We start from the raw sequence: 27508 nt of genomic DNA on the forward strand, positions 1-27508 counted from the left end.
TTCTTTTCTTTTCTTTTCTTTTCTTTTCTTTTCTTTTCTTTCGCCTAGGCTTCCATTTCCTCTAAACTAAACAATTGCTTTTCTAAAGTATTTTGTAAATGAATGTCTGAGTGCATTTATTTCCTTGGGAAAAAAAAGAAGATAAAAAAACTCAGAGTTTTGTGTTTCATAGCAAGATTTTAAAAATGAAGAGAGATTAGACTTTGGAAAGCTTTTCCAAGGTCGTAACTCACAGTATGATCATGTGATGTGCATTCGAGTGCCATCTATAGCATTTACGAGATTTTAGTTATTTAACCCTCTAATACTCAGTATCCTCTGTAAAATAGGGAGAGTAATATATATCTTACAATTAAACGGTTATTTACACGTATATATGCACGTATATATAGAGTACTTGACCCAGAGTGATCTTATTGTTGTAATCATCAAGGGACTACAGAGAAATCTTAACATCCTCAAATATCTTTGTCCATCTGGGAAAAGGAAAATGGCTTCTAGTCACTCTCTCTAGCCTAGTCTTCCTTATAGGTAGAGTAAAAGCAGAATTGAACCCAAGAAAGAAAGAATGCCGTTTAAAGATAGACAGGTTGAAGCACTGGAAGGATTGCCCTAGGACTGCACTGCAAGTGGCTAAAGGTGCTGAGGTTGGCCCATGCCCAGCAATACCTTTGCAAGCTCAGATGGCAGGAATAAGACAATGCCATGCTTTGGGGTGAAGCAGATCATCTGGAACTGTCTCCTTTTTCCCACTCATGTTTGCTCATGCATATGCTATAACTTTTTTCCCCCCACAAATAGCCCATTGTCTTGTTCTGAAAGGGGACAGGTGGATAGCATGGCTACAGGAACTAAGTTATTTTCTTTGCCATCAGTATAGTTTGAGAAGAAAATGTGCAACACACGCAATTTTGTTATGACATACCCTACAAAGTATGAATGTTAGCTGAAGAATAACATTTCAAGCTGTTTTTCCCAGATTAGATGTTCTCAGCCCCTATCTCTAACTTTGCACCAGCATCAGCCTATATGACACACACAGATGGGGACCCAATCAAAATGGCTGCCTAAGCCCTCATTTGCAATGACAGTTCCGGCTAATGAGGGCTATAGGGTGGGTGAGGGCGATGTAGTGATGATTCACAGAATTGCAACTCTCCCTGGTGTCAAAAATCTTTTTGCTGCTGTAGCTGCTGGCCTTTTCACCTTACAGTTTAAAAAATACCAGTTTGGGCTCCTACAGGTAGGTGACACAGTCAGAGCCACCCTCCTTCCTCTGTTTTCAGGAGTACAGTCAGCATACAAATCAGATCATCTGCTGACTCTGATCATTTGAAACCTCAGAGATGAGTCTTCTCATAATGCAAATAAATATAAAAGATTTATTTTCTAAACTTTTTTCTTTATAAAAACTTTTCAAAAATGGATTTTTTGAATTGATAGCCTTCCTTTGCAGAGGTCTATGACATGATGTTGACATAGTTCATAAAAATGACTAAAGAGTAACAATGGAATACATGGAAGTAAAAGTAAATTCATGACAAATCAAAGCTATCTTGAGATGGATAATTAGGAAGTTGCCATGATGTGACTACTCATAAATTTATCTGCTGCCCAGATTAATGCTGTGTGTCGGGATAACACTGACCTCCCTCAGGGCTCTCTGCCTCCTCAGTCACAGGACTTTGAAAAGTTGGTAGAGCCCTTTTCTCTGCTTCTTCTTCCTCTCTACCTGGCTGATATTGGTGTATGGATGGTGACAATTTCTCCAGCACTTGTCAGGTTTCTAAAGCTTGATCGAGCATGCAAATATCTGGCCTCAAAGCTATCTATGCCTCAGTGTTTCACCCTGTAAGCAGGGAATAATTTCAAATTTCCCTTACGCACTATATAGGGTTATTTTTATTATTTATAAGTCAATATTTGTAAAGCACAACGGTTCTTGAGACAGGGTGATAAATAAATGCTTAGAGAAAGAAACAAACAACAACCCCTTAAAGTTTTTCAGCAGCAGTTCGAATATGACATAAACCTGAGCTTAGCTCCATTGTAAAATCCAACACTTTCTTTTGACAGCCTTGAAGATGTTAGGAAAAACTCATCTTTTGGTTTTCATTCCGACTGCTGTGTTACCTATGGCCATGGTTTCCTCTGACCTGTAGTGCATCTAGGAGATGTAAGAAATTTAGCATTCCATAAAGGAATTAATTCCTCTAAATTTCTGACTGTATTACACAGGTTCAGATAATCTTATTAACATTTCATGATTATGTAAACTAAATTCACCTATTTCTCTTTTGAAATTTGTTAATAACTTGTCTCTTGAAAGTTTTCTAAGTCATGACACTTCATGCTAATTTGATTTTTTATTTTCATGATTGTTTCCCCTATGTTCTTAAAGGGACAGGTTTTATTTTTCACTGTAGATATGATCATACATTCTTCACATTTTGCCCTGAAAATTGTGACACTTCTGCAATGGTAGTATTTTTAAATTTTTAATGTAAAAAATGAAGTACCTCTGTAAAATGTAAAATGATCATGTTTCTCCCATCCTTTTCCCTTTCTTATTGATATGCAATATTTTTACTCCTAACAAATGAAAGACTCAAGATGCAAATGCTGATTTATCTCAGCTTAGGCATGATATACAGGAAAAGATCAGTGCTGATGGGTCCTTATGAGTGCATATATTTCAGGGGAAAAAAAGCGAAGATTGCTTTACAAGTTTGAGTTCTGTTTTGAGAGTCTAAAAATTAGGAGTACAGGTTCTGCAGCTTCCATATGGTGGAAGTTGGGACAAAAAACTTTTTATTTTTACCCCGCCCCGTGATTTGAACCTGGCCTTTGGAAATGAGCAGTGGCAACTCAGCATTGCAGCACTGGCAACAGCAAACTGGAGAGAGTCTGGAACATCAGATCTCCCGCTCTTAATGGTGGCATATTCAGAAGAAAAAGCCATCAGCTTCAGAGCAGGAAGGAGGAACCAGGTGGAATTTCATGAGTTTACACCTGGGGAGTCCTGAGAAGTGACCCTAAAGAGGATAAAGGATACTCGCAGGAGGCAAGAAGGAAGTGTTAGTCATTATGATAAAAATGACTAACTGCCACCACCTCAAATGCAACTTCATTAGGTAACCCAACTTAGGAGTGAGTTATATCAGTTATAAAATTATTGAGTCATAAAAATGTCAGGATCCTGTGACCCTTTCATAAGGCTAACTTTCTCTTAATGTTTTTAGTCCTTGTCTGTAACTGATATGTTGTTGTGCTGTTGAATAGTAATCACAGTGGCCAGGTTTAACTGCTGAAAGGCACCTTCATTTCAGCATAGAATAAGTGATCCCTACAAACCGGTAGTGAAATGCTCTGGGAATTTCTATGGAGAAGAGAAACAACATCAACTTAGTCATGAAGATTGAATTCTCCTTTTGAGAGCCTTGTTGTATACTGGAATCTAAAATTAAATTTGGCCAGAGGTGACTCCACACTTCCCTTAGCTTCAATCTGTGGTCCTGAAGGGAACTGCAGTCAACTTTAGCTATTAAGTCTTTGCATTCTACACTGATTGGAATTTGGTTAATAGTAGGCATTTTCATGGCGAGGCTGAGGTGATCATCTACTAGAGAAAATCTTTCCCCTCACCCCTCCTTGAAACAGAAGTACCAAGTGTGATACAGGTGTAAGTGAGAATGTGGATGCCTGGGCATGGAATAATGCCCATATTTCCAGAGACAGGTACAAATAAAAGTGTACATAAAGCATTCCTAGAAACGTCCCTTGTATACCTACCATTGTTGGTCTTGCTGGTTTAAGTTTAACTTTCCCCACATAGAATTCATTAAAGGACTTTTCCATAAATTATTTTTAAAAACATAAGGGAAGAAGCCTGTTCTGCCCTCTCAGAGCTACCCAATTTTTTGTGTGATGCTACCATTATTCCTGTCAATACCCACGTAATTAATGGTACACATGATTGAAAGCTTGCTTCTTCCAGAACTTTGTTATCTACTTCACCCAAAAGTGCCTGTTCATGGTGGAGGTCAGTGCTGATCCCAGATAAAGGGGATCTTGGTCCTTTTGTTTAATCTAGTGCCCTTCCTCCACACAGTATTCAGGACCTGGTTGACTGCTTGGCACATGATATAGGCTACTCAGGGAGTATTTGTTAATGATGATAATGATTATCACCATCCGTATCACAGACCACTAGGGCCTTCTCTGATTAAAAGACACCAAAATTCTTCATCATTGGTTTTATGTTTTTGTTGTTAGTGAATTAAAGGAATTATATATATTATAGAGGGTGTCAGTCAGACATTTTTTTCAATCATCTATTTAATGACCAATGTTGTACTAGGTTGATGTAGATGAGGAGAAAGTAATAAAATAGGAAGGTATATTAGTTCACTTGACTTTACATATTACTCTTAGGGCAGAAGAGTCATTCAATGAAAAACTGAGAAAAGAAATAAATGTTACAGTCAATCACCAATGACTTACCCCATGACCAAATTTTCCCACAAAATTAATGAGTATTTATTAGGATCTGGTGGAGAAACCTGTATATTTTAAAATTTTCCAGGGAGCATTGGTGATTTGTCTCTGGGGACATATAAGTGGTCATCACAGAAAAGTTAGCTTGAGACACAACATATTAACAATCAAGACTCTAGATTGAATAAATACCTAGGTTATGATTACCAAGCAACTGGTTAAAGGAATACTGTGAGAAATATTAGAATGTAAGCAAAACATTAGTTAGAATCTATTTTTGTAAGCAACAGGGGATGTGTAGACTGGTAAAGAGAATTCATAACTGATTGAAAAAATTTCCCAAAGAATTAAAGGATTGATGTCACTTTGAAGGATCTAGAAAAGAACATGATAGTCAACTTTACTGATTATAACTAAACAGATTAAAATAGCTACTACAGAATAACAGCAATAATAATGATCACACATTGAATTTTACTACGTTAGAAGTAGTTAGATGGTAGAATAGTATCTGAAGGGTAAGCTCCACTTCTACACTGACATATGCAGCTAATCCCCCAACATGTTTTATTTCGAGGAAAGTCTTCAGGGAGCTGATGTTTTGTTTAGACTATTGTAACAAGAATTCAAGATCACAGCCTTGTTAGAATACCTCAACAACAAAGCAAATCTACTAAGATTGCATGTAACAGGGATAAATGCAGTCTTTTCTTTCCATTAAAAAAGATGATGTAAATTTAAGATGGGAAATAGATGGCTCATTAGCTTTGTGTGTGAGATTGAGATTACTCACAAGCTTTTTGGTTGATTGTGATCTCTCATAGCCACTGGTAGGGCTGTGGGCAAAAACATTCCCACAAATTTTTGAAAGTCCTCGTGATACTCATTATCTCAAATCTAATTTCATATTTTTCTGTTTCTGTTTTATTCATTCCTCACTTTATTACTATTTTCTCGGGAAGTTATTTCCTTCCCTTCCCTTGTTGTCCTTTCAACCCTCAAGAAAAATAAACCAGGTTTAGTCAATCTCAAGGTCAAGATGAATGGGGTTCTGGGTCAGTCATGCTCTGGAGTTTCCTTTCCATCTTCCACCCACAGAGATAAATCCAAAGACATGGTTCCTGGCCTTTTTCCAACAGGACAGAAGAGAAATAGGCCTGCTGACAAGATCCATGTGCAGGCTGGCAAGTGAGCACTTCACTGTGAGTCTTAAGAGTTAGTTATTTGTTATTATCTAACCCAGTGGAACTCACATTCCAGCGTGTATAGAAATCACAAGGAAAGTTTGTTAAAATGTAGATTTCTGGACCCCATACCTAAGAGATTGTATTTCAGTAAGTCTTCAATAGGGCTTAGAATTCTACATTTTAAAAAATAAACACCCAAGTAGATTTAGTTGTATGTTTACTCATTTGTTAATGTTAATTCTACATATATTTTTGAGCAGAAAATATGCCCTGGGCACCCTTGTAGGGTACAGCAGTGTCACCAAGGATATGGCAGCAAATAAGATGAACAAAGTGCATACCATCCTGGGACTTATATTCTACTATGGAGCTACAGATCAAAAAATCTCATAAATAAGTAAATAATACATTTTCAAATAGTGACATCACTACAAGGAAATAAAGCAGCACAGAGGCAAAAAAGTAGCAGGGAATGTGTGCTATTTTAGCTAAGGGTATCTGGGATACCCTTAGGTATCCCAGCTTTCCTTAGGATGCTGTATTCAAACTGAGACTTTAATGATAAAAATGATTGTGTGTGTGTGTGTGTGTGTGTGCATGTGTGTATCCATATGTGTATATAGATATATATATGTATATGTGCATCTGTATAGTCTGAGGCATAAGATGTACAGCAAGTGCAAAGGCCCTGAGGTAAGAAGAAGCTCGGTAATCTTGAGTAATAGAAAGCAGGGCAGTGTGGTCACAGCAGGGTTTCTCCACAGTAGAACTGCTGATTTTTTAGCTAAATAATCCTTTGTTGTATGGGGCTTTCCTGTAGGTTGTAGGATTCCAGTAGCTTCCCTGGCCCCTACCCACTACACCCACCCAGTTGCAACAGTCAAAAATGTCTCCAGCCATGCCAAATGTCCCTTGGGGGGCAAAATTGCCTGTAGCTGAGAACCACTAGGATAGAGTGAGTGGGAGTAGGAGAATGGTAGGAGATGGTAATAGAGAGTGGCTAAATCACGTAGGGCCATAATAAGCCTTGGATTTTATTCTAAGAGATTCTGAAAATCATTGAAGGGTTTTAAGTGGGGCTGAGGGAGTGACCTAATCTTATTTACATTTTTAAAAGAATGCTCTGATGGCTGGATAGGGAACAGAGGGAGTGGAAAGTGGAAGTTGGGACAACTGCAGTAGTTCAGTAGAGACATAATGGGAATGAAAGTATTTAGTGAGAAAGTATCCACTCTCTCATCCTCCCTGGAGCCAGAATATATATTGGAAGGCACTTTGGCAGAACTTCCGGTGGTCAGTTGACCACACTTGGAGAAACAACACTGTCCACGCTTGCTACTCAAAATGGGATCCATGGACCAGCAGCATGGTCATCACCAGGGAGCTTAGATGCAACACCCCAGGCCCCACCCCAGACATGCTGAATCAGAATCTGCATTTTAATAAAATCCCCCAGGTGATTGCTATATATGTAAAAGTCTGAAATATTCTGAGAGGAGGAGTGGTCTGTTTAAGGTCACAGAGAGTCAGGGGCAGTCAGAACTGGGATTCAGCATTCAGTTCCCTGGTTCCAGCTCCTCCCCAGCAGCTGGCTCAGTAGGATAATGTGTACCTCCTGTTAGAGTCCTTTCTCAACCAGAAATGGCAAGTTTGTCCATTAATTCTCATAGGACAAGGAAAAGTCACCCTTCAAAAAATAAAAGATTGAAATTCCTCCAGGGAGGAAGAATGAAAGATCCACGGTATCAATTTAAAGCAAAAAAGCGTTTAAAAACCAATTACCAAGCTGTGTTGTTGTTGCTCACAGGGCTGGCATCTTTCCGCTGCTCAGAGTGTTAACACTGCAAATACAAAACAAATCCCTTGCAAAGTGATGCCAGGATTGGGGTGTGGGCAATGATGAGGAGGCTTTGAGATCAGCTCCTGCGTAGAGAGCTGTTTGGCTGCACATTCAGTGACGGGAATCTTCCAGATCACAGGCAGCAGGACTTGCAACTTGAACCATGTTTCTTTTCCCTCCATGTAAAGAGAGATTTTGGAAAAGCGAGTATCAGTCTGTGCTCCCCTTGTCTTTATCGTCCTCTTCTCTGGTTAGCTGACTTGCCGCTCTCTCATCCTCCAGGGAGATAGACCATTTGTCAAATTCTCTTCTTCTCAAAACCTAAGTCGCGAAATAGCTACTGTCCTATTTGGCAGCTCCTGCAGAGCTAATATGCTGTGCTTATCCCAATATGTGGTCCCCATCACCTCATAAATTAGAGAGGCTGCTTTGGAGGATGAGCTGGAGGGGAGAGAAGGATAAGAAAAGTGATTCAAATTCTCAAGGCTGCCTTTCATTTGACAAGATACCGATCTCTGTCTCTAAGGCTTGGAAGCGTGAGTGCAACCTCGCCTCCTTCGTAGCCCGGGACTAATTTGGTGAGCCCCTTCTGCCGAGGGGGTTTTCTGATTTCCTGGTGTTAGCGGAGTTTGTAAGGGCAGGTGAACCAACCGTCGTATGAGCACAGTGGTCGGTGGGCAGGGAGATGGCTATAGGCTCACACGGGAAGGAGGATAAAGCCATGTGCCTTTTTAGGGCTGGATGTGAAACCGTTCCTCTCTGCGGGGGACTGGCCCCTGAAGCACACAGCTTCTGTCATTGCACAGCTGTCATCTGCCATTAGCAGGTTCCTGACAGGGACATGTGGATTCCCCAGTGCTTCTCCACAGCAGTCGAAGCTGGGCAGTGATGCAGGTGTGTGTGTGCATGTGCGTGCATGCGTGCGTGTGTGTAGAGAGAGAGAGAGAAAGAATGTGTGTGTGCTGGGAAGAGACAACAAAGAAAAAAGAAGAGAGGTTAAAAAACAGATTCTGAACACTCAAATATTGATACATTATAGACAGAAGAAAGTAGGATTTGAGCCAGATCTTCCATTTTGTTTTTAGGGACCCTGGGGAAGATGTGCCATTTTATGCCTTTGGTCTTCCTTTTCCTTCTCCACCAAAGGAGAACAGCAGCAATCTATGATTTCTAGAATCCTTAGTATGTGCTGGGCCCCAGGCTAGAGCATGTCGTAGGTACTACCTCAGTTAATCTTCACAATAACCCAGTAAGATAGGAACTGTTCTTACCATCCCCCCCTTTTTTTGGAGACAAGGAAACTGAGGTATGAGAAGCTGAAGTAAATTTCCTCCACAACTGCAGATGAGGGGTGATAGAGTCCAGATTCCACCCAGGCTGTCCAACTCCATGGGCCTCATTCATTAGCATTGTGCCTCCTCAAAAAAGGATGCCCACCTCGTGCTCTGTCTCGGTCGTCAACTAGAGCGTGGGTGGGGAAGCACGTTGTACACTGAGTGCTGCACCAACTGTAGCTATTGTTATTTAAGGAAATTGGCATTAACTCATTTATTCATTGGCTACTTGCTGAGAACCTGGTTCTATTCTATGAAGTGTCATTAGGTATAACATATGGAGAAGGGGAGTGAAAAAATGAAGATATTGGCTCTTCCCTCAAGTAACTCACATTTTATCAAGTGTTAGGAAGAAAAGAAAAATAATGTATCTGTATAGCAGGTTCGTTAACACCAGGAATCAAGGACATCCCACATGCTCATCAAAGAAGACTAATACAAAACAACTGCTGACCTAACCCCTGTTCTAGCAAATGGTGAGTTCTAGTTTCAGTATTTTAATAGTTGCACTTAATCGTAACCACGAGACCTCCTTTTATCTCTCATCCTGTCACTCTTCAGGAAATTTCAAGGGAAATACTGAAAATGAGTAAATTTTAATTCTGAAGCAGGCAGTATTCCCAAAGCTGTAGTGTAACAGACATAGTTGAGGCACTGGATCATAATAAATGATGGTTTATCTAGTGTTCATCACCTGGAAATGTCACCACTAACAGGTGCTTCTGTGCTTCAATGGTACAATGATAATTGATGGTCACAAAGATTACCTTGAGGCAGTGTTTGTGGATCATTTAAAAAAAAAAAGAAAAGGAAAGAAAAAAGATGTTTCCTTTAGTATATTTTTGTATTATATTTTATCAAAATACAATTCTTTGCATATTAGCCACCAGTAATAAAATATGTGAAGATACCATTGATCAGGGCATTTGAATTACCCATTATGACAAAACAAGTAATTCTGTACAGGCGTGTTCAGTATCTGATTTTCCCCCAAAACAGTTCAAACTAATTTTACATAATTGTGTGTCTGGCTATGAACAATAGCAAGGGGTCATTACTGCTATAACTAACTGCTACAAATTTAGTGGCTTAAAACAATAAGCCACTTACAGTTCTGAAGGTGGAAAATACAAAATGGGTCTCACAAGGCTTAAAATTGAACTGTCAGCAGAGCTGCATTCCTTCTGGAGGCGTTAGGTGAGAATCTGTTTCCTTGCCTTTCTCCAGCTTCTAGAAGCCGCCTGCAGTCTCTGGCTCGTGGCCCCTCCTCTATCTTCATGCTGGCAGTGTGGCACCCCAAATCTCTCTTGGATTGTAACCCCTGCTTTTGTGATCATATTTCCTTCCTCACTCTGATCCTCTTGCTTTCTACTGATAAGGATCTTTGTGATTATATTGGGCTCACCCAGGTAATCCAGAATATTCTCCCCATCTCCCAAATCTTAATTTAATCAAATCAGTAAAATCCCTTTTGCCATGTAGGGTAACATATTCACAGGTTCTGGAGACCAGAATGGAAACATCTCATGGGAACATTATTCTGTCTACCACACTTCCTAAACAATAACTCATTCATCATACTGTTCTCCTCCTCTGACTTTTCTTGTTGGCTTCTAATTTCTGGAAGCAATGGTCTCTTTTCATCTATGAGGAATAGGGTGATCCTGAAATGAAAACTACTGAAGTTCATGAGATTGAAGGAAGTAATTTCATACAGAGGCTCTACTAATATTGAACCAAGGGGTCCAAGCCAGCAAGAGAAGCGCTAAGCTGGCAATTGCTGCACCATGTGTACTTATGCACCAGTGATGGGAGTTACTTAAACTTCTGTTTCTTAAAGTCTTGACTTAGGGTATTAGCACAACTTGAAGTTAGAGCATAAAAGGAAGAAAGAAAATGATGGAGAATATTTTTCTGGTGCCAGACAGTGGAGAACACAAAAGGAGATCAGGAAGGAGAAATGAGGAGGCAGAAAGCCAGGTCGAAAGAAACTTTGGATGCCATCTGACGGGCCTTTTGGATGTGTAGGTTTGGCTGCCTGCCCAGCTACGCCATGCACCCTATTTCCCTCTGCACTTCGCTACAGAAACAGGAAAGCATCCCTTGGCAAAAAAACATTCCAGGGCACCCAGAGGATAAGAGAAAGTATGACTAAGGTTAGGAAAGAGACACTAGCCAAGGGCTACTGGAGGTTAGCCCTGTGTGGACAAGATGTTCAGATAGGAAGAAAGTTCACACAGGTCGAGCCAGATGGGGATTCTGTTTCTCAGCTGTAGACAAATGTCTTTTCTGCTAACCTTTTACCCTAAACTCACACTGACTACTTGCCTCTGAATTATGTTGGATATTTCTTTTTCACCTCAAATTTGGGTGTTTCGTAAGCCCTGCTATTTGCAAAACCATTAGGGTTTAAATAGGACACCTGAGAGATCTATTATAAGCAATGTTTGAAGGAACAAGATCCATCATTTCACTGTGTTCAAGCCCAGTTAAGACATGGAAAAATTCCTCTATAGCTAAAGCACTGGGGGGAAGGAAAGATGAAGATGTGTCATTGTTAGCTGGCCATTTTTTGGGGGGGGGTCCTTTGTACAGCAGGGTCACTTGCAGATTGGTGCCTTTGCACATAGACCACACCTTTTCCCATTAGAAATGTCAATGGAACAACAATAACAGTAACTATTTTTATTAAGAGCTTAACAGTTCATGTACTGTGGGAAGTGCTCCATGAATACTGTCTCTTTAATTCCCACAACAATAATGAGAAAGTTATATTTCCCCTCCCCCCCATTTGTAGGTCATTTTGTGGCTGAAGGAAGGCATTTTGCCATGGTCACACAGTTAGCAAATCATATTTAAAACTCCAAACCAGGTTGGCCTACTTCCTAATTTTATCCTCTTAGCAACAACGTGTACTTCTTTTATGTTTTTCTATAAAGATCTTGGTCTTCATAGGCTAACTCAGAGAACTGTGCAGTATATAAAATCTCTTCTCCTCAGCTCACATGCTAATAAAGGCAAGATCTAATTACATTTGATTTGAATATGGCAATACCTGGAGCTTCCCACACTTTGCTTTTCAAAAGTCAATTGGGTTTGTTCCACTTGAATTTCATTATTCTCTTAGTTTTTTTTTTTTTCTTTGCAGAGCAGATTGTAGTAGGTTGAATGGTGGCCTCCAGCAAAATTTGTCCAAATCCGAACCCCCAGAACCAACAAGTGTGAACTTACCTGGAAAAAGAATCTTTGCAGAGGTATTTAATTTAAGGATCTTGAAATGAGATTATCCTGGATTTAGGGTGAAACTTAAATCCAGTGACTGATGACTTTATAAGAGAATGGAAAGGGAGAGCTGAGACACTTGGACACAAAGACATACAGGAAAAGACCATGTGAGGACACAGGCAGAGATTGGAGCTGTGTTGCTACAAGCCAAGGAATGCCAGGAGCCATGAGAAGCTGGAAGAGGCAAGATAGGATCTTCCCCTAGAGCCTCAGAGGGAGTGCTGCCCTGTTGACATCCTGACTACACTTCTGGCCTCCAGAACAAGGATAGAAATACACTTCCGTTGTTTTAAGCCACTGTACTGGTGAGAATTTGCAGTGGCGGCCCTAGAAAACTAATACAAAGATGTATTTTGATGGTGCAGATATCAGAATAGTTTGATGAACATTTCCAAGGAAAACTGCGTGATTCATGACTATAACTGAGACTTATGAATGCAGATTTGTACCTTAGTTTCTTACTGATGCAAACTGAGAAATCCCAAGGTATTGGAATATTTATTTTTAAAAACCTAAAAGGTACAATCATACCAAATTCATACAAATAATATAAGCAAATGTGTATATATAAATGCATAAATGTATGAATAAATGTATAAATAATCTTTATATCACTTGTTGCATGTTTGATTGGTTTCCTATGAAAGGCCAACAAGGGGACAAATTCTCACAAATAACCTATTAATATCTGGTAGATTTTGCTTTGTCCCTGATGAAAATCAAGAATGCCCCTTGGCAATGGTCTCAGGCCCAGTTCTTAATTTGTAAATGGTTGCTTCTGGGCTTGAGTTGGGAATGGGTTCTGAAGGTTCATGGAATTATTCATGGTTGTTTGGCCAGTAGATACGATAAAAATTGGCAATTACAAATGCAGAATGTAAACATGACTGGCAGGAAGGCATTCCATCATTGACAATGGTAGTTCAAACTTGTAAAGTTATTACTAGTGGTGGCAGAAGTAGCAGTAATAATAGTAACAGTAATAATACATGTGGTGAGAAAAGACCTGAATAATTTTTTTTTATACAAATCTCACAGAACTCACTCATAGATGCTCCAAAGAAAGACAAGGAATGATCTCCTTATCTTGGTGTTTTGGTAAATATGGAGACTCTATTCAAACTCAGAAAGGTACCACCTTAAGCAGCTGAGATCACAAATGGATTTCTGGATCTGCTAAAACAACTCTTAGCCTATCTTTGTAAGAAGATTCCATTAGAATCAGGTCAGAAGAAAGATGTGGTGGTTACAGGCTGCCCATGGTAACTTTCACCTCCTGTAGTCACCCAATCACCCACCCTTAAACAGCCTGGTAAAATAAGATTATGGTTTACTGCTGCTGCCAGACATTTTCTTTGCACAACCATACCATGGACAAGAAACAGACCCAAGTGAGGAATCCCATACATTCTTAACAGTTCAGCACATTAGCCTCAGCACAGCCCCTGATCCCCTCTGACACTCAGCCGCTGAGTCAGCCTCCTGTGGGGAACTCAGAGTGCTTAAATGTTCTGGGGGAATCACCTCTTCCAGCAACAGAACTGCCATTGGTAGAGTTACAGCGGCTCACACTATTAAAACAAATTTTCCTGTCAGCCTGGCCTGGGGGTGTTATAGGGATAACTGAATGGGGTATACTTTGGATCTCCTACTGGTTCTTGGCATTATGGAGAAGACACCTTTCCTCTATTGACAGGACATGTGGATTCAAGCAATAGAATGGTAATGCCATTCTCATTTGGTCTCTGGATGATGGCTACATATCCTGAGTTTAAGAGAGGATTTAACTCTGGGATCTGTTCAGCCTTAAAGAAATGTGACAACAGAGCCATGACAAGTCTCAGGCACTCAGGAGCTTAGAGAAAGACAGGTAAGCCAGGAGTCCAGGTGGTTAGCCTCATGCGATCAGATACAACATGCTATGGACTGACTAATGTTTCCCTCAAATTTTTATTTGAAACCTTAACCCCCAATGTGATGATATTTGGAAATGGGGCCTTTGAGAAGTAATTAGGTTTTGATGAGGTCATGAGGGTGGGGCCCTCATGGTGGAATTAGGGCCCTTATAATAAGAGACTTCAGAAAGTCTGCTTGTTCTCCCTCTCTGTGGGAAGTGGTCTGGTGAGCACGGGGAGATGCTGGCCAGCTACTGGCTAGAAAGAGAGCTCCCACCAGAACCTGACCATGTTGCCTCCTTGTCATGGACTTCTAGCATCCAGAATTGTGAGAAACTAAATCTTTGTTGTTTAAGCACTCCTAGTCTATGGTATTTGAGAGTTGAAAAAAAATAAGTGGGCTTACTTAACTATTTTAAGTCAGTGGGCTTATAGGAGTCACTGTAGGTATGGCAAGCATGGTCATCAAAATAATTACTTTGCTAGAAAATAAAAGATGTCCACCTCTTTTCTCTTCAAGGAAAGAAGTGAATTCACCTATCTTCTCCCAGATGGCTACTAAAGTATGCTGTCTAAATTCCAGAGTTACCCCCAAAATTGCCCATCTCTGTATCCATATCAAGTGACTAAGCTATGCACAGCCAGGTCCTTAGTACCATGTGTTACATTTGGAATGACTTTTGCTCTCAGGTGAAATTCTGGAATTTATAATTTGTTGCAATTTGAAGCAATTTTCCCATGGCTGGCTGGCTCACTCACTCTATCATCTATCTATCATCTATCTATCTATCTATCTATCTATCTATCTACCTATCTATCATCTATCTATCTATCTATCTATCTATCTATCTATCTATCTATCATCTATCAATCAGGTGGAAGGAATTTTTAAAAATGCAAAGTATCTCCTGGATTGCTTTATGAAGACTAACTTTCAGTAACTCTTTTCCTGTCTGCCTTTCAAATCCCTCATTCCCAGATCTGGATCTGTCTTTCCACAGTCAAAACAGCATAAAGCCTCAGTGACCAGGCCCCCAAAAAATTAAAAAAAAAAAAAGGACTGATGTCATTCAAAGACTGACATTTCCGTTTTTATTACTAGAATACCTTGAAGAATTAGATCTGATTTGCATTGATATTTGCCAACTGAATTATTAAAGTTTTTTTTTTTTTCCTTTTCTCTTCCCCTCATCAGATTTTAACACTTTGGGCAACTGCAGACTAAGCCACAATTTAACACTCATATGATTTCACAGAGCTTTCTGGGCTTTTGAATTGTTGACCAACTTGAGAAAAATACCTGATCTGAGTCCATAAAATGAAGGGAGGTGGGTGAAGACATAGAAAGGAAATGGCCAGGTGGTTTTTGTAAAGGTGTCTTCTTCTCACTAATGTTTCTTAAATGATATGGGGGCATTTAACTGGCATGTCTTCTGAAGGCAGAGCCATCCCATTTCAGTTACCACTGAGGTTTCTTTGTTTTCTTAGAATTAATTGCAGCCTCAGCGCACTGGGAGACTTGAAAATGAATATTCCTAGAGAAGGATGAGGACTTCAGAATTGTGTGCACATTTTAAGTGATATGTTAGCCTCAAACATCATTAGACTGTAGAGGGAAAAAGACAAAGTGGGGATTTCTGTGCAGTTGTTACTTCTAAACCTCTTCATCTAAAGTGATAAAAATTCTAACCACAGAGATGTGACAGTGCTTTTATATATCAAATAGTTTTAAACATACACACCACACACGCCACACCCACATCCCCCAGGTCATCAAAACATTTTCTACTGATTTATTATTACATAGAAAGAATCTCAAGTGTCCCTATACTCATGCTTGGTAAAAGTAGCACACAATCCTGACTGTCTCAAAAAGAAGCATTTTCAGCGTAGGGGTTCTCTAAATTTATTGTGCATCAGAATCACCTGGGCTTGTTACACTACAGATCACTGTAGTTTCTGGGCTTAGAGTTTCTGATTCATGTAGATCTGGTGTTGGGGTCTGATAATTCGCAGTTCTAACAAATTCCTAGGTGATGCTGATGCTGCTGGGTTAGGGAACACAATCCAAGAATCACTGCTTTACACTATCTGGAGACTCTGGTTTTAATACTTATTTTGGTCAAATGGAGAGCTTTATAGTCTTGTAGTTAGTCCTTTCTACTATTCAAATAGTAACAAAAATGACTACTGTAATTAAAGTTCGTCTTTTGCCTTGCAGTATCTAAGATAATAGTAATAACAGCACCTGAATCATGCTTTATCATTAATAAATCATTTTCATATACATTATATCACTGGAGACAACACAGGAATCCTAGCAATGAGCAGGCATTATATTAATATTTTATAGATGAAAAGCAGAGAGCTTAAAGGACTTAACCCCAAACCTCCACAAAAAAGTAAATGGTAGAGAGCAGAGACCTGAACCTGGGTTTTCTCACTCTAAACTCTGTATTCTTTCTACCAACTTACTCTTTCTCTGAATTGCTTACATTTGTGGAGAGCCTTACACTTTTCAAACTATTTACATATTCATTATCTCATTTGATCCCTCAGAGCAAGAGCATGAGGCAGGTAGAGCACGTAATATTGTCTAAATTTTGCAGATAAAGCCATTATAAAAGATTATGAGAAAAGTGGCTCCTGTCATTCAGGCAGTATTTCTTCATATGCTAGGCTAAATTTTCTTGCAATATTTAGCAGCAACTGATAGAGTAGGTAAAGCATCAGATGCTCTCCTTTCCGAGCGATAAATATTCAATGGTTCAGTATTGTAACCCTACCCTCACCCCTACACCATTTTTTTTTCTGGTTTCTTGATAGAAATACATTTGGAGGGAAGAGAGAAAGGGGTGAAGTTTAGGGTTACTAGTTAGTGGGAAAGTGGGGAAAGTTCTTTCATTCCTACACTTTAAGTTCTTAGGAAAGCAGCTTTCTCTGCACACAAAGAAAGACTCTTCACCCCTAGTCCAGGGCTTCTCAAAGTTGAATGTGCATACAAACCACCAGGGGATCTTGATAAAATGTAGATTCTGATTCAGTGGGTCTGGAGTGGGGTCCAGTATTCTGCATTTCTATAAAGCTCCAAGATGATGCCAATTCTGTTGCTCATGGTCCAAACTTGATAGGCAAGGATCAATCCTATTTCTCAAAACTACAGTGATTCTTATTATTCACTGAATCATCTCTGAGTTTCTGGGGTGGAACAGAGAAATTAAAATATAAAACACTGTAACACTATTTGGTGAATACTGTGTACATTGTGGGACTTACCTAGGTGTTTCTCTGTGCTAGGTTATTTACACATCCTGCTATCTTCCAGCCTACTCTGATCTCAAGATCCAAGATGATGCTTAAAATGTGGTCCATGGACTTGTAGCACCCATATTTCACCTGGTTGTTTGTTAGAAAGGCAGAATTTCAGGCCCCATCCCAGGCCCAGTGAATCAGAATTTGCATTTTAACCAGATCCTCCAGGTGACCTTCCAGCACTCCGTTAGATCTTGTCCTCCTGTGCTTACACAGTCATCGTTCTGCTCACTTGGCTAGTCACTGGACTCACTGGGAGGCTTTACTCCTCCCAAAGAAGCCCAGAATTTCACCAAAAGAGATGCTTTAGGTGTCGGCTGAGCCAGGGAATCTGTATTTCTAAAAACTTTTGTCTCCAGGTAATTCTGATGATCACCAGATTTGGAAATCCAGGTGATTTTCTAATAGTGGAGATGAAAATTATGCCACAGATGGCTACCCCTGTAAGGGACAGTTTATAACAGTGAATCACAGGAGATATTATAAAACTTACAGCTCTGCAGGGGAGGATCCTTATTCGGGTTGACTCAACCTGTTTTCTACTGTTCTCTACTATTAAAACCAGGGTCGGCCTGAATGCCTGTCACCAAAACTCCCAACCCCCACTATAGCACTAGTTCACTAGTTCACTATATATATAGATATATATACATATATCTATATATATAGATATCGATATAGATATCGATATATATACATGCAGAAATTTCAGTAGACATTGCACAGAGTGTCCTATGGAAAGAAACTGTCCCATATATTTGAGATGCATATGATAGAGTAAAGCAAAAGTTTAGTTTATATAAGAAGATTCTGTTCTTAAAGTCTAAACTGTAAGCAGTTTCTAACACAGAGTCTGACTTTTATCTGGAATAAGTAATTCATTAATTCATCCACTGAGTATTGAGTATTTACTCAATTAGTGCCAGACACTACAATGAGAACTAAGAATATGTAGGGGTCTGATTTCATGAGGAAAATAGACAGTAAAAAAGTAAACAAATGTTTAAGACAGTTACTCTGTGTGGTAACTGCTCAGAAGGAAATGAACAATCATTAATAATAATTGGGTGAAATAGAGACTATTCGAGGATCTGATACAAAAACGTGAAGATTTCAGAGCATTCTCTGGAGCCTAATGAATAACAAAAGTCAGAAGCAGATCAGAACATCAAGGCAACACAAGGAGAAAAGGATCTGAATAGGGCCTAGACAGAAACTTCCTTGAAATTCCCAAAGCTTTCTCAGTAAGAAATTAATAAAACTATTAGATAGATTTAGTTCTATAATTCTATCATATTCTTTTTAATTTGCTTTCCATTCATTCATGATTTAATCACTTATTAATGTGTATTTAGTTTTCACTGCATGCTGTGAGTTATTTCCCAATAATAGTATTTTTAAAAATCCCTTACCTAAATAATTCAATTAATTGATTGACTGGTTGAGTACAATGTGCTGAGAATATCCATATGAGTCAAACATAGTTCTGCATGTTTACAGATCTTATGATCTAGAGATTACACATAATTAAAATGTAATTTTGTTAGTTCTTTTATATGGCTTCTTGGAGGAAGTGTCATTTTGAAGATCTTTCAAGAGGTTATGCTCGCAAAATGATGACATAGGTGAGATGAAAATCATGTTTTAAGACAAAAAAACAGGATGTGTGAAGGCTCAAAAGCAAGGGGACAAAGCATATTCTTGAACTATAAGTAGTATAATTTCCTTAATGCATAAAGCTGAGTGGTTAAGGGTTTATGCACAGGAGAAGAAGTTGACTGAAGGGCTTTAAGGCCGTGTGAAGTAGTTTGAATTTTATCCCAAAGGCACTGGAAAATTGGGAAATTAGTCAGGGTTTGACCAATTTTATATTAAGAAATAGTGTTTTTGTAGGAGGGGTAAATACTTAGTAACAAGGGGTTCAACTGGAGAACTACTGAAATACAGGTGAGAAAAATGTTGGTGTACCTACATTGTGACAATGGAGAAGCAGGAATAGATTGATAGCCAGTAAGGATGTGGAATCAAGACAATGTGTCAAATGAATTACCGCTGGCAGAAAGGAAGCAAAAGAGGCTAGGATCACTCTCAAAGTTTCTGGCTTAGACAATTTGTAACTCCTCCCTTTACAATCTCTTGGAACTTGTCCTCTAACCCCTTTGCTTCTGACCACGTTGGGTAAATGCCTTGATTCATGGGACCCAGGATTGCCCCTCTTAGCAAGGACATAAATCAGTCCTACTCTGACATCTCCTGAGGGATCTTAGGATAGACCCTAGCTGACATCCACAGTCAAGATGCCAAAGTCCATTGTGGGTGGTCCACAGAATTATAAAACCTACCCTGACTTTTCCTTGTATAAGTAAGCCTTATCAAATACAATGCGAGTCCTATTGTCTCCTCTTCTATAGCAGTTTGTGTAGCTCTAATATCTGCCCATTTCAACAATTCTATGATTACTTTGATCTTTTTAATATGCTTCTCCAAAAAAGCTCCATAATTTACCATTTTCTTTTCTGTTTTTATCGTGCAGCCCCTCTGTTATTGTTCAATGGCTTGCTCCTGAACACTGCCGATCATTTTTTTTTTTTGGTGTTATGGTATAATTATCACCTAGAACACCAATTATGTAAAAAAAAATAATAATAAGCATTGTAATTTACAACCTATAGGTTCTATATAGCTATAGTTAATAAGGTATTTGCTGTTATACAGCCAGATTCTGAGAGACTGTCCCGTAGGAGAATGAACACATTGATAAGGCATGCTAGAAAATCTTGCCCTAAGAAGATGTTGTTGTCATGACCTTTTGAAAAAAGGAACACCTCAAGTGGGTATGTTGATGCAACATAGAGAGAGAGAGAGCATGCACAAGCAGGGGGAGAGGCAGGCAGAGCAGGCAAAGGGAGAAGCAGACTCCCTACTGAGCAAGGAGCCCGATGTGGGATTCAATCCCAGGACCCTGGGATCATGACCTGAGTTGAAGGCAGACATTTAACCGACTGAGCCACCCAGGCATCCCAACACTGGGTTGTTTTCAATCTAATTATCAGTCTCCCCCCAAATTATCACTATATAAAACTGATATATGGATAACTAATAATTAAAATAAATAAAAATAGTATCAATACTATCTAACACTCTATTAAGAACTTAACCTTAATTCTCATGATAACTTTTGACAAATTCTATCTTTATACCTCTTAAATTGTAAAACAGACTATTCGGAATAATGGCAACGAAGACTTGAAACAGTAAGATTCTGAGAGATGTGGACTCTGTACTTGTTTTCCTAGTTCATGTGCAAAGTTTGTAATTAAGCTTTATTGTCCCTTCCTGACCCAAGCCTCCAAAATGCCCTGGAGCACTCAAGTCCAAGCTAGTACCCCCAAGGACACATCTACAATGGTTCATTTCTCTTCAGGAAGAGCATCCTGGGCATCTGATGACAAATCTGGGTAAGTTAAGAGTGGGGTGCTGAGGTGGCAGGAGAGCATTTGTCCAGAATTATCAGAATGGCCAGCACATCTGGTTGTGGAGCTCTTTCCATGGCTTGCAGGTTGCTAGTGTCAGTTATTGTGAGTCTCTCCAGGATTTTAAGGGTTGGAGGACAGTGATCATGTGGTTAAATTTTATCGTGTTCATTTTCTAAATAACCCAATTGTTTTAATAGTAAAGCTACTGAAAAAGAATTTGTATTTACTTGATTAGGCTATTACGGAATCACCTGTATGGGCAAAGAATATGTTTCTGACTTAATTTTAAGATATTCACACACATAAATAATCGCCTATATGCCTGCTGTACCGGGAACATGTACATATCCCAGTATGTATTGTGCTATATACACTGTTATATACTACTTTGTATGTTTAAAACCAATACACAAGTAAGGTACTGAAAAGAAGATATAGCAAGATTTCTCTTTATATTTTCCACTCTTTGAAAGGGAAAACAGGAATATTTTAAAAAGTAAAAGGAAATAATAATATGTGCTTAAAGAATAAAAGGTTAGTATAAAAAAAAACACTAACATCATGGTTTCACATAAAGATGCTTGCCTGTATTCCTAAATGCATTATTATATATGATCTCTTCCCTGCCTAGGATACTTTTCACTCTCCTCTTTTCTTGGCCAGGTTGTATTCATCCTTAAGGTCTCAGCATAAGCTCCCCTTAGGGGAGCTTTGCTGGCCTTGCAGATTTTGCTATATGGCCTTGTTTTATGGTCTTATTGAATGCTATAATTTTTCTTTAGGCTGTATAAATCTAATTAAGTGGTTATTCATGTGATTATTAGTTCAATGCTCTGCTTTCCTGTTGAACTGTAAACTCCATTTGTGCAGGGATCACGTCTTTCTTTTCATTTTGTCCTTTAACAAAGTGAGCATTTATGAATTTTTTTTTTGCCAAAAGAACAAATTATGAGATGGAGATCAAGATTAATCTGAATATTATTCTGTATTGATGGATGATGTATTTTAAAACCAATATACAAGTAAGATATTGAAAAGAAAACAGAGCAAGATTTTTATTCATTTTTCTGCTCTTTGTAAAGGGAAAATGGGATTTTTTTTCAAATGCAAGTAACAAATGAAAACATTCAGCATAACAGGTTGAATCATCATTCTCACTTAAATTACTACGATATGGTCAAGAGCCTTTACCTGTAAAGTCACCAGTTTGATTCTTCCACATCCATAAATGACCAAGATTAACTCAAAGAACCTTCTGGAAGGTCCATACAAGAAAACCCTAGAGAAAGAATTCCCTCAAACTTGAACTGCATATCACATGTTCACTGTGTGAAATATGAACTCATACTAATTCTAACATGCTAACTAACAAAAGCTGATGCTTGTTGCTTGCAACACATACCTCTGGAAATCAACTTAAAGAAATGAGTTTCGTTTAACATTATATATTTTTCCCAAACCCATAAGGGCAGAGTCTAGGCTACATGTGTTAATAATTGGTTAATCTATAATATTAGAAGTAAGTCAGATAGGGCTAGAGCATTAATGGAATTCAAGTGTATCATCAGGCAAGGATTCAAATTTGGAAAAGAACTGAAAGGGAATCTCTGACCAAATGATTAAAACCCAACATCCAATGAGAAATGGGATTCCAGATGCCCTGTAGTCCTCTTAGCTCCTTCCAGCACAATGTTTTCCTAACTACCCTATCAAAACACAAAATATTTCTCAAGTGATATTTTTATATTCCATATTGATGTCAAATCTAGCTTTTTCCTCGGACAAGAGAATTTTACAGCACCTGCTAAGTTGTTCTCAGCCTAAAGGGCTAAGTCCTCAGTGTGCCTGAATTTTTCAGGTATAGAAAGCTACTGAGGATGCAAAAAACCTTTTTGGAAATGAAATGTATAGAAACTCCTTCTGTAACCTTGGGCAATCCTGATACCGTGTGAGGCACACTTGAGAAAGGGACTTCCTCTGGAATGTGAAAAGAAAGATGGAGAAACAAAGTTAAATGAAGATGGGAGCAGCACTGCTCACAGAAGGGAGATCAAACAGTCCATAGAAAATACATGTTACGGTGCGATTGCCCTCTGGGAGTTACAGGATTATGAAAGTCTAACTTAATTAAGGGAGAAAATAGGTCACATTTAACAACCGCATATGTGACATATCATTTTGACTATACAGAATAACTGGAGAGAAGAGAAAAATGAAGAAATCAGAAATATAAGAAAAGCAACCATGGAATTCATTAACTCTTTTCCTCCTTCTAAGTCAGGTGTGTGTTTTGATTATGTATATATGAAAAGGTTCACCATTCTTAAAATTTCCCTCTTTAAAAACTCTTGCAGTGTATTTGAAAAATAAATTTCAAATGTCAAAATAAAGAGAAACAAAATGGCACAACCAAGTGTTTTTTAAAAACTAAATTAAGAGATAATAAATATTCTTCTCCTAATAAAAATACACCTTGCACCCTCTTTCCTTTCTCCCCCTTGTGTCATCAAATGACAAGTAATCAGGTATGTGTGAACCCTGCATAGAATCTTCCCCCTTTCATGGCTCGATGCACCTGTGGGGTCGAGCTAATTACAGGTACATTTCCTCTGCAAGGCAGTCACATTCAATACTGTTGAAGGCACAATTAATAATTGAACAAAGCTAGCTGGATATTTTTGCTCACATGGCCATGGGTTGCAGGCAGTTTTGCTGTCACACAGGGAGTAGAGTCTCTTCCTTGAGTGCCTCCAAGAAAGGTTTCATGTTATAGACTGAAAAGATCATTGGCTGTTTCCAAATTTGGAAAAGAAGGGAAAAAAACCCACATGAAACCCAAAAAAACCTCAAAACCCCCACAATAAACCTAGTTTTCCTTAAAGAACAGTGAAGGCAAATTTTCTCTCCTGTTACCAGGAATGTGATTATGGTCAGGTGGTTATTTAGGTCAGATGTGAAAGAGATGAAAGAGTGGGCCTGGGAATTAAGACCCTTTGGGAGGGAAATCGGAGTTTGCCCTTGAGTTTGCGAATGAAGCATGGAGCTAGTTTTGCATGTGACAGAATAGAATTTGACCCACAGAGAGGGCCTAGATAGAAGATTATAGAAAAATAAAGTTCTTTCCCTTGAGCTGTATTTAGGAACTTGATGGAAGATACCCCCGAGCCTCATGGGGTCATAGATGAGTGCAGAAAATCCTTGTCTGTGCCCTAAGCCATAGTCTTGAACAACGGTCTGCAAACTTCTCTAAAGGGCCAAATAGATTTAGGCCTTGTGAGCCAAACCATCTTTGTCACAACCACTAAATTCTCCTGTTTTAGAACAAAAGCATCCATAGAGAACACGAAAATGAATAAGTATGGGTGCGTGTCAATAAAACTTTATTTATGGACACTCAGATAGGAATGTCAAATTTTTTGCATGTCAAAAAATAAAATTCTTCTTTTGATATTTTCCAACCACTTGATCATTTAAGAACCACTTTTAGCTTGTGGGCAATACAAAAGCAGGACAGGCCAGATTTAGCCCACAGACTGTAGTTTGCTGACCCCCTGGCATTACTATTGGAAATCCCTGTGAGTATTCTGACTTTTCAAGTTGGTTTTGAAGTGTCCAGGTTTCTCTGAATGTATGTAAATGCTACCTTTACTCTGGAAGATATGGTCTATCACTGACTTTAAAACACCATGGATACCAGGTTATTCAGGATTCAAATCAGATATTCATTATCATTAAAAAGTTTCCTAGTGTTAGCCATGAAGATCTAAACTCCTAGGTCCAGCCTGGAAAAGTCTTGAAACTCTGATTCCATCTCATTATTTTTCTGAACCCAAAAGATGAAAAAGAATATATCTTTGGGTTCAGGTCATGAATAGCATTTCTCCCTGAAAAAATAAATAAATAAATAAAAATATTAAAAAACCCAACTACTTAGTAGTACACCAAAAGAAAGTCTTTTTATTAATTTAATTCATTCCTTGTTTATAAATTGAATATAATTTATCTTCCTTCCTTCTCTCTACCACTTGTTCCACAAAAAAATGAGATTATAAATAATATATTTATATAGATGTTTAAATTAATTAGAAAAGGTGAGACAGTATAAAAAATAATGGTAAGAAAACAGGAGGAAAGCAAGAGCACAGTCTCTATATGAATTTGATGCCATAAAATCTCAGAGTTTGTTTAAAATTCATCTTACTAGAGTGTATTTTATATATGATTTCCTAAATTCTTTTACAAACGGGCAATAAATTTGGCTCTTAGGTTAGTAATAGTCAATTCCATGGAATCATAATCATTTGTAAAAATTCACTGAGTTCATTCATAAAAAACCAAACCATTGCTTAGAAAAAAGGCAGTAGAAATACTAAAAATGAAGAGGAATTTCCTCAAAGGGTATTTTCAAAAGGAAACTGTAATAAAATTAATAATCTCTCAAAACAACATTATAGTAAATGCAATGATTTTAAAGGATATTTTTATAACATCTTTAAATATGGGCCAATAGCTTTTATACCAAGTAGTCATTCAGTAAAAACAATTCTACACTGGAAAGGAGTAGGTGTGGGGTTGGAGGATAATATAATTCCATCCAGGCAGAATGTGCTCTGGATGTTTAATTTAATCCATGGGAAAGGCGTGTGATATCCAGAGGTTCACACTTCAGACATCTTCCATATGCATTTTTTTCCATGTGAAGTATAAAACGGCTCTGAGAGGAAATGAGTTTGAGATTGATCTTCCAAATAAGTGCCTCATTTATTGCTCTTATATATTGTCAATAAATGACAAGTTGCACGCATTAACAATTAGGATGGGTTCTGAGTGACATTCTCATAAGAAAATAGAAGCCTTTAATAGCTGCCAAAATAAGAGACTACTCCATAGACTGGTCCAAATTCACCTGAAAAATTAATTTGAGAACTAATATGACATGAAGGCCCCTAATCTCAACCACAAAATACAGATTTTAAAGATGCTTTAAGTAAACACTACCCTGGCTTTTTAGAAATACCCCAGCATAGCTTCCATGTAGGTCTCACTTTGCATAACAATTTGTATGATGTTCATTCCAAAATGACTATATTGTTAATCAAATCTCTATATCCTTATATAAGGAAATTTTAAGATAATATCAGACATAAATCAATTAAGAATTGAGGGCTATCTACCAAAATAAATTACATTTTATAAGAATTATTGATCCATAGCCCCTCTTCCTGAGAAATCAAATAGCAGGCCCTATTCTACAAAGACTGTGCCATGTGTAAAAGCATGGGGCTGCATATAAGAAAATGTAATCTGTAGATCAGGAGAGTATGTAGGTAGTTGACCCAAGGAATTTGACACCGTATTTAAGAAACGTTCAAAAAGCAGCAGGGCCTGAGAATTCAGTTATGGTGATAGTGCTGGGAAGGCGGAGGGGACGATGCAGAAGACATTCAGGAGTTTCTGAGTTTTAATAAATTTGTGTCAATAGCTAGGGACCCATCATGAGCTCATGCAGCTTAGTTCATGCCTGGTCCCCCTCCACAGAGACAGATGCCAAGGACAAGGTATCGGAAGTCACTAACAATTTTGTATTATTCCTGAGAGGTTTTTTCACAAGGTGCAACATATTAGGAAACTATAGTTAAAAAGCAAAGCAAAACAAAACAAGATACAAAGAACTAAGTAAATTTAATTCATACAAAACATTGCCCCAAGACACTCAAGCACAAAACTGGCATACATTTTAGACATAATACTAGGTCACTTAATGCATTTAATTCTTCTGTATTTGTTGCCTTGAGGTGATGTTCTCTTGAAAATGAAATAAGAAATGGTTGTAGACTTTATAGAGGTGAACACATTAGCAAAGACCAGGGAGGACCTAAGTAAGTCCTATGTTGCAATTGTATTAGCTTGCCTTTCTGATCCAGTGGGATCTCAGAAGCATGAGGATATCTTAAATGATGTGTGGTATTTTGAAGACTAGATGGTTGCTTACCAGTTGGCGTAAGGTGTCTCCAGGTGATCACAGGTTCAGGACGGCCATTGGCCATGCAGACCAGGGTTACATTGCTGCCCTCATTCACAGTGACATCTGAAGAGATGTTGGAGATCTTTGGTGGAACTGTAAAGACAAAAGCAAATGGAATATGTAACCATGCCCGTAAAACCAGTTTTGCAGCACTGGTCCATGCCACTGGAAATAGCAAATCTGAGCTAAATGCTTTTATGACTTAAACCATTTGAAGTTTTGTGTTAAGAAGCCAGGCTGCTTTAGGACCTCCTTACGGACTTGGCAGATGAAAAGCATTGGTCTTACTAAAAGAAGAATCTCTTCACTATAAGCAAGTAGTGTAGGAAGTTCACAGAGGGGTATAATGAAAATGTGTTAGATCTTTTCTCATTAGAATAGACCTTATTTGAATATTAGAGAGCATATACATTTATACATATTAATACATTTTTCTTATCACTACATGGCATCTATATTTATTTTCTTATGTGTATAAAACTAATATAGTCCAATCTTTCCTCCAAATGTCAGGAAAAGAAAAACAATGTTTATTAGTATGAGTTGCATAGTTGTGTTCTTAAGATGTGGCAGTACCTGTTTACTTATAATCTAGCCACATAAGGCAACCATCAGTGAATCCTAACAGAAAGCCTCTAAGTATCACCTTGCTATGTG

At 38.4% G+C, this 27508-nt stretch overlaps 1 protein-coding gene across 2 annotated transcripts in view; it reads right to left on the reverse strand.

Moving 5' to 3' along the window:
- LSAMP (limbic system associated membrane protein) overlaps positions 1-27508 on the reverse strand; it is a 661912-nt gene that overhangs the window by 207864 nt on the left and 426540 nt on the right. For both annotated transcript variants that reach the window (XM_034658855.1, XM_034658846.1), the window contains exon 3: positions 26819-26944. In XM_034658855.1, coding sequence (XP_034514746.1) covers positions 26819-26944 — 126 coding nt within the window. The remainder of the gene's footprint in view (positions 1-26818; positions 26945-27508) is intronic.

Source organism: Ailuropoda melanoleuca, chromosome 1, assembly GCF_002007445.2.
Source record: "Ailuropoda melanoleuca isolate Jingjing chromosome 1, ASM200744v2, whole genome shotgun sequence".
Classification (NCBI taxonomy): Eukaryota; Metazoa; Chordata; class Mammalia; order Carnivora; family Ursidae; genus Ailuropoda; species Ailuropoda melanoleuca.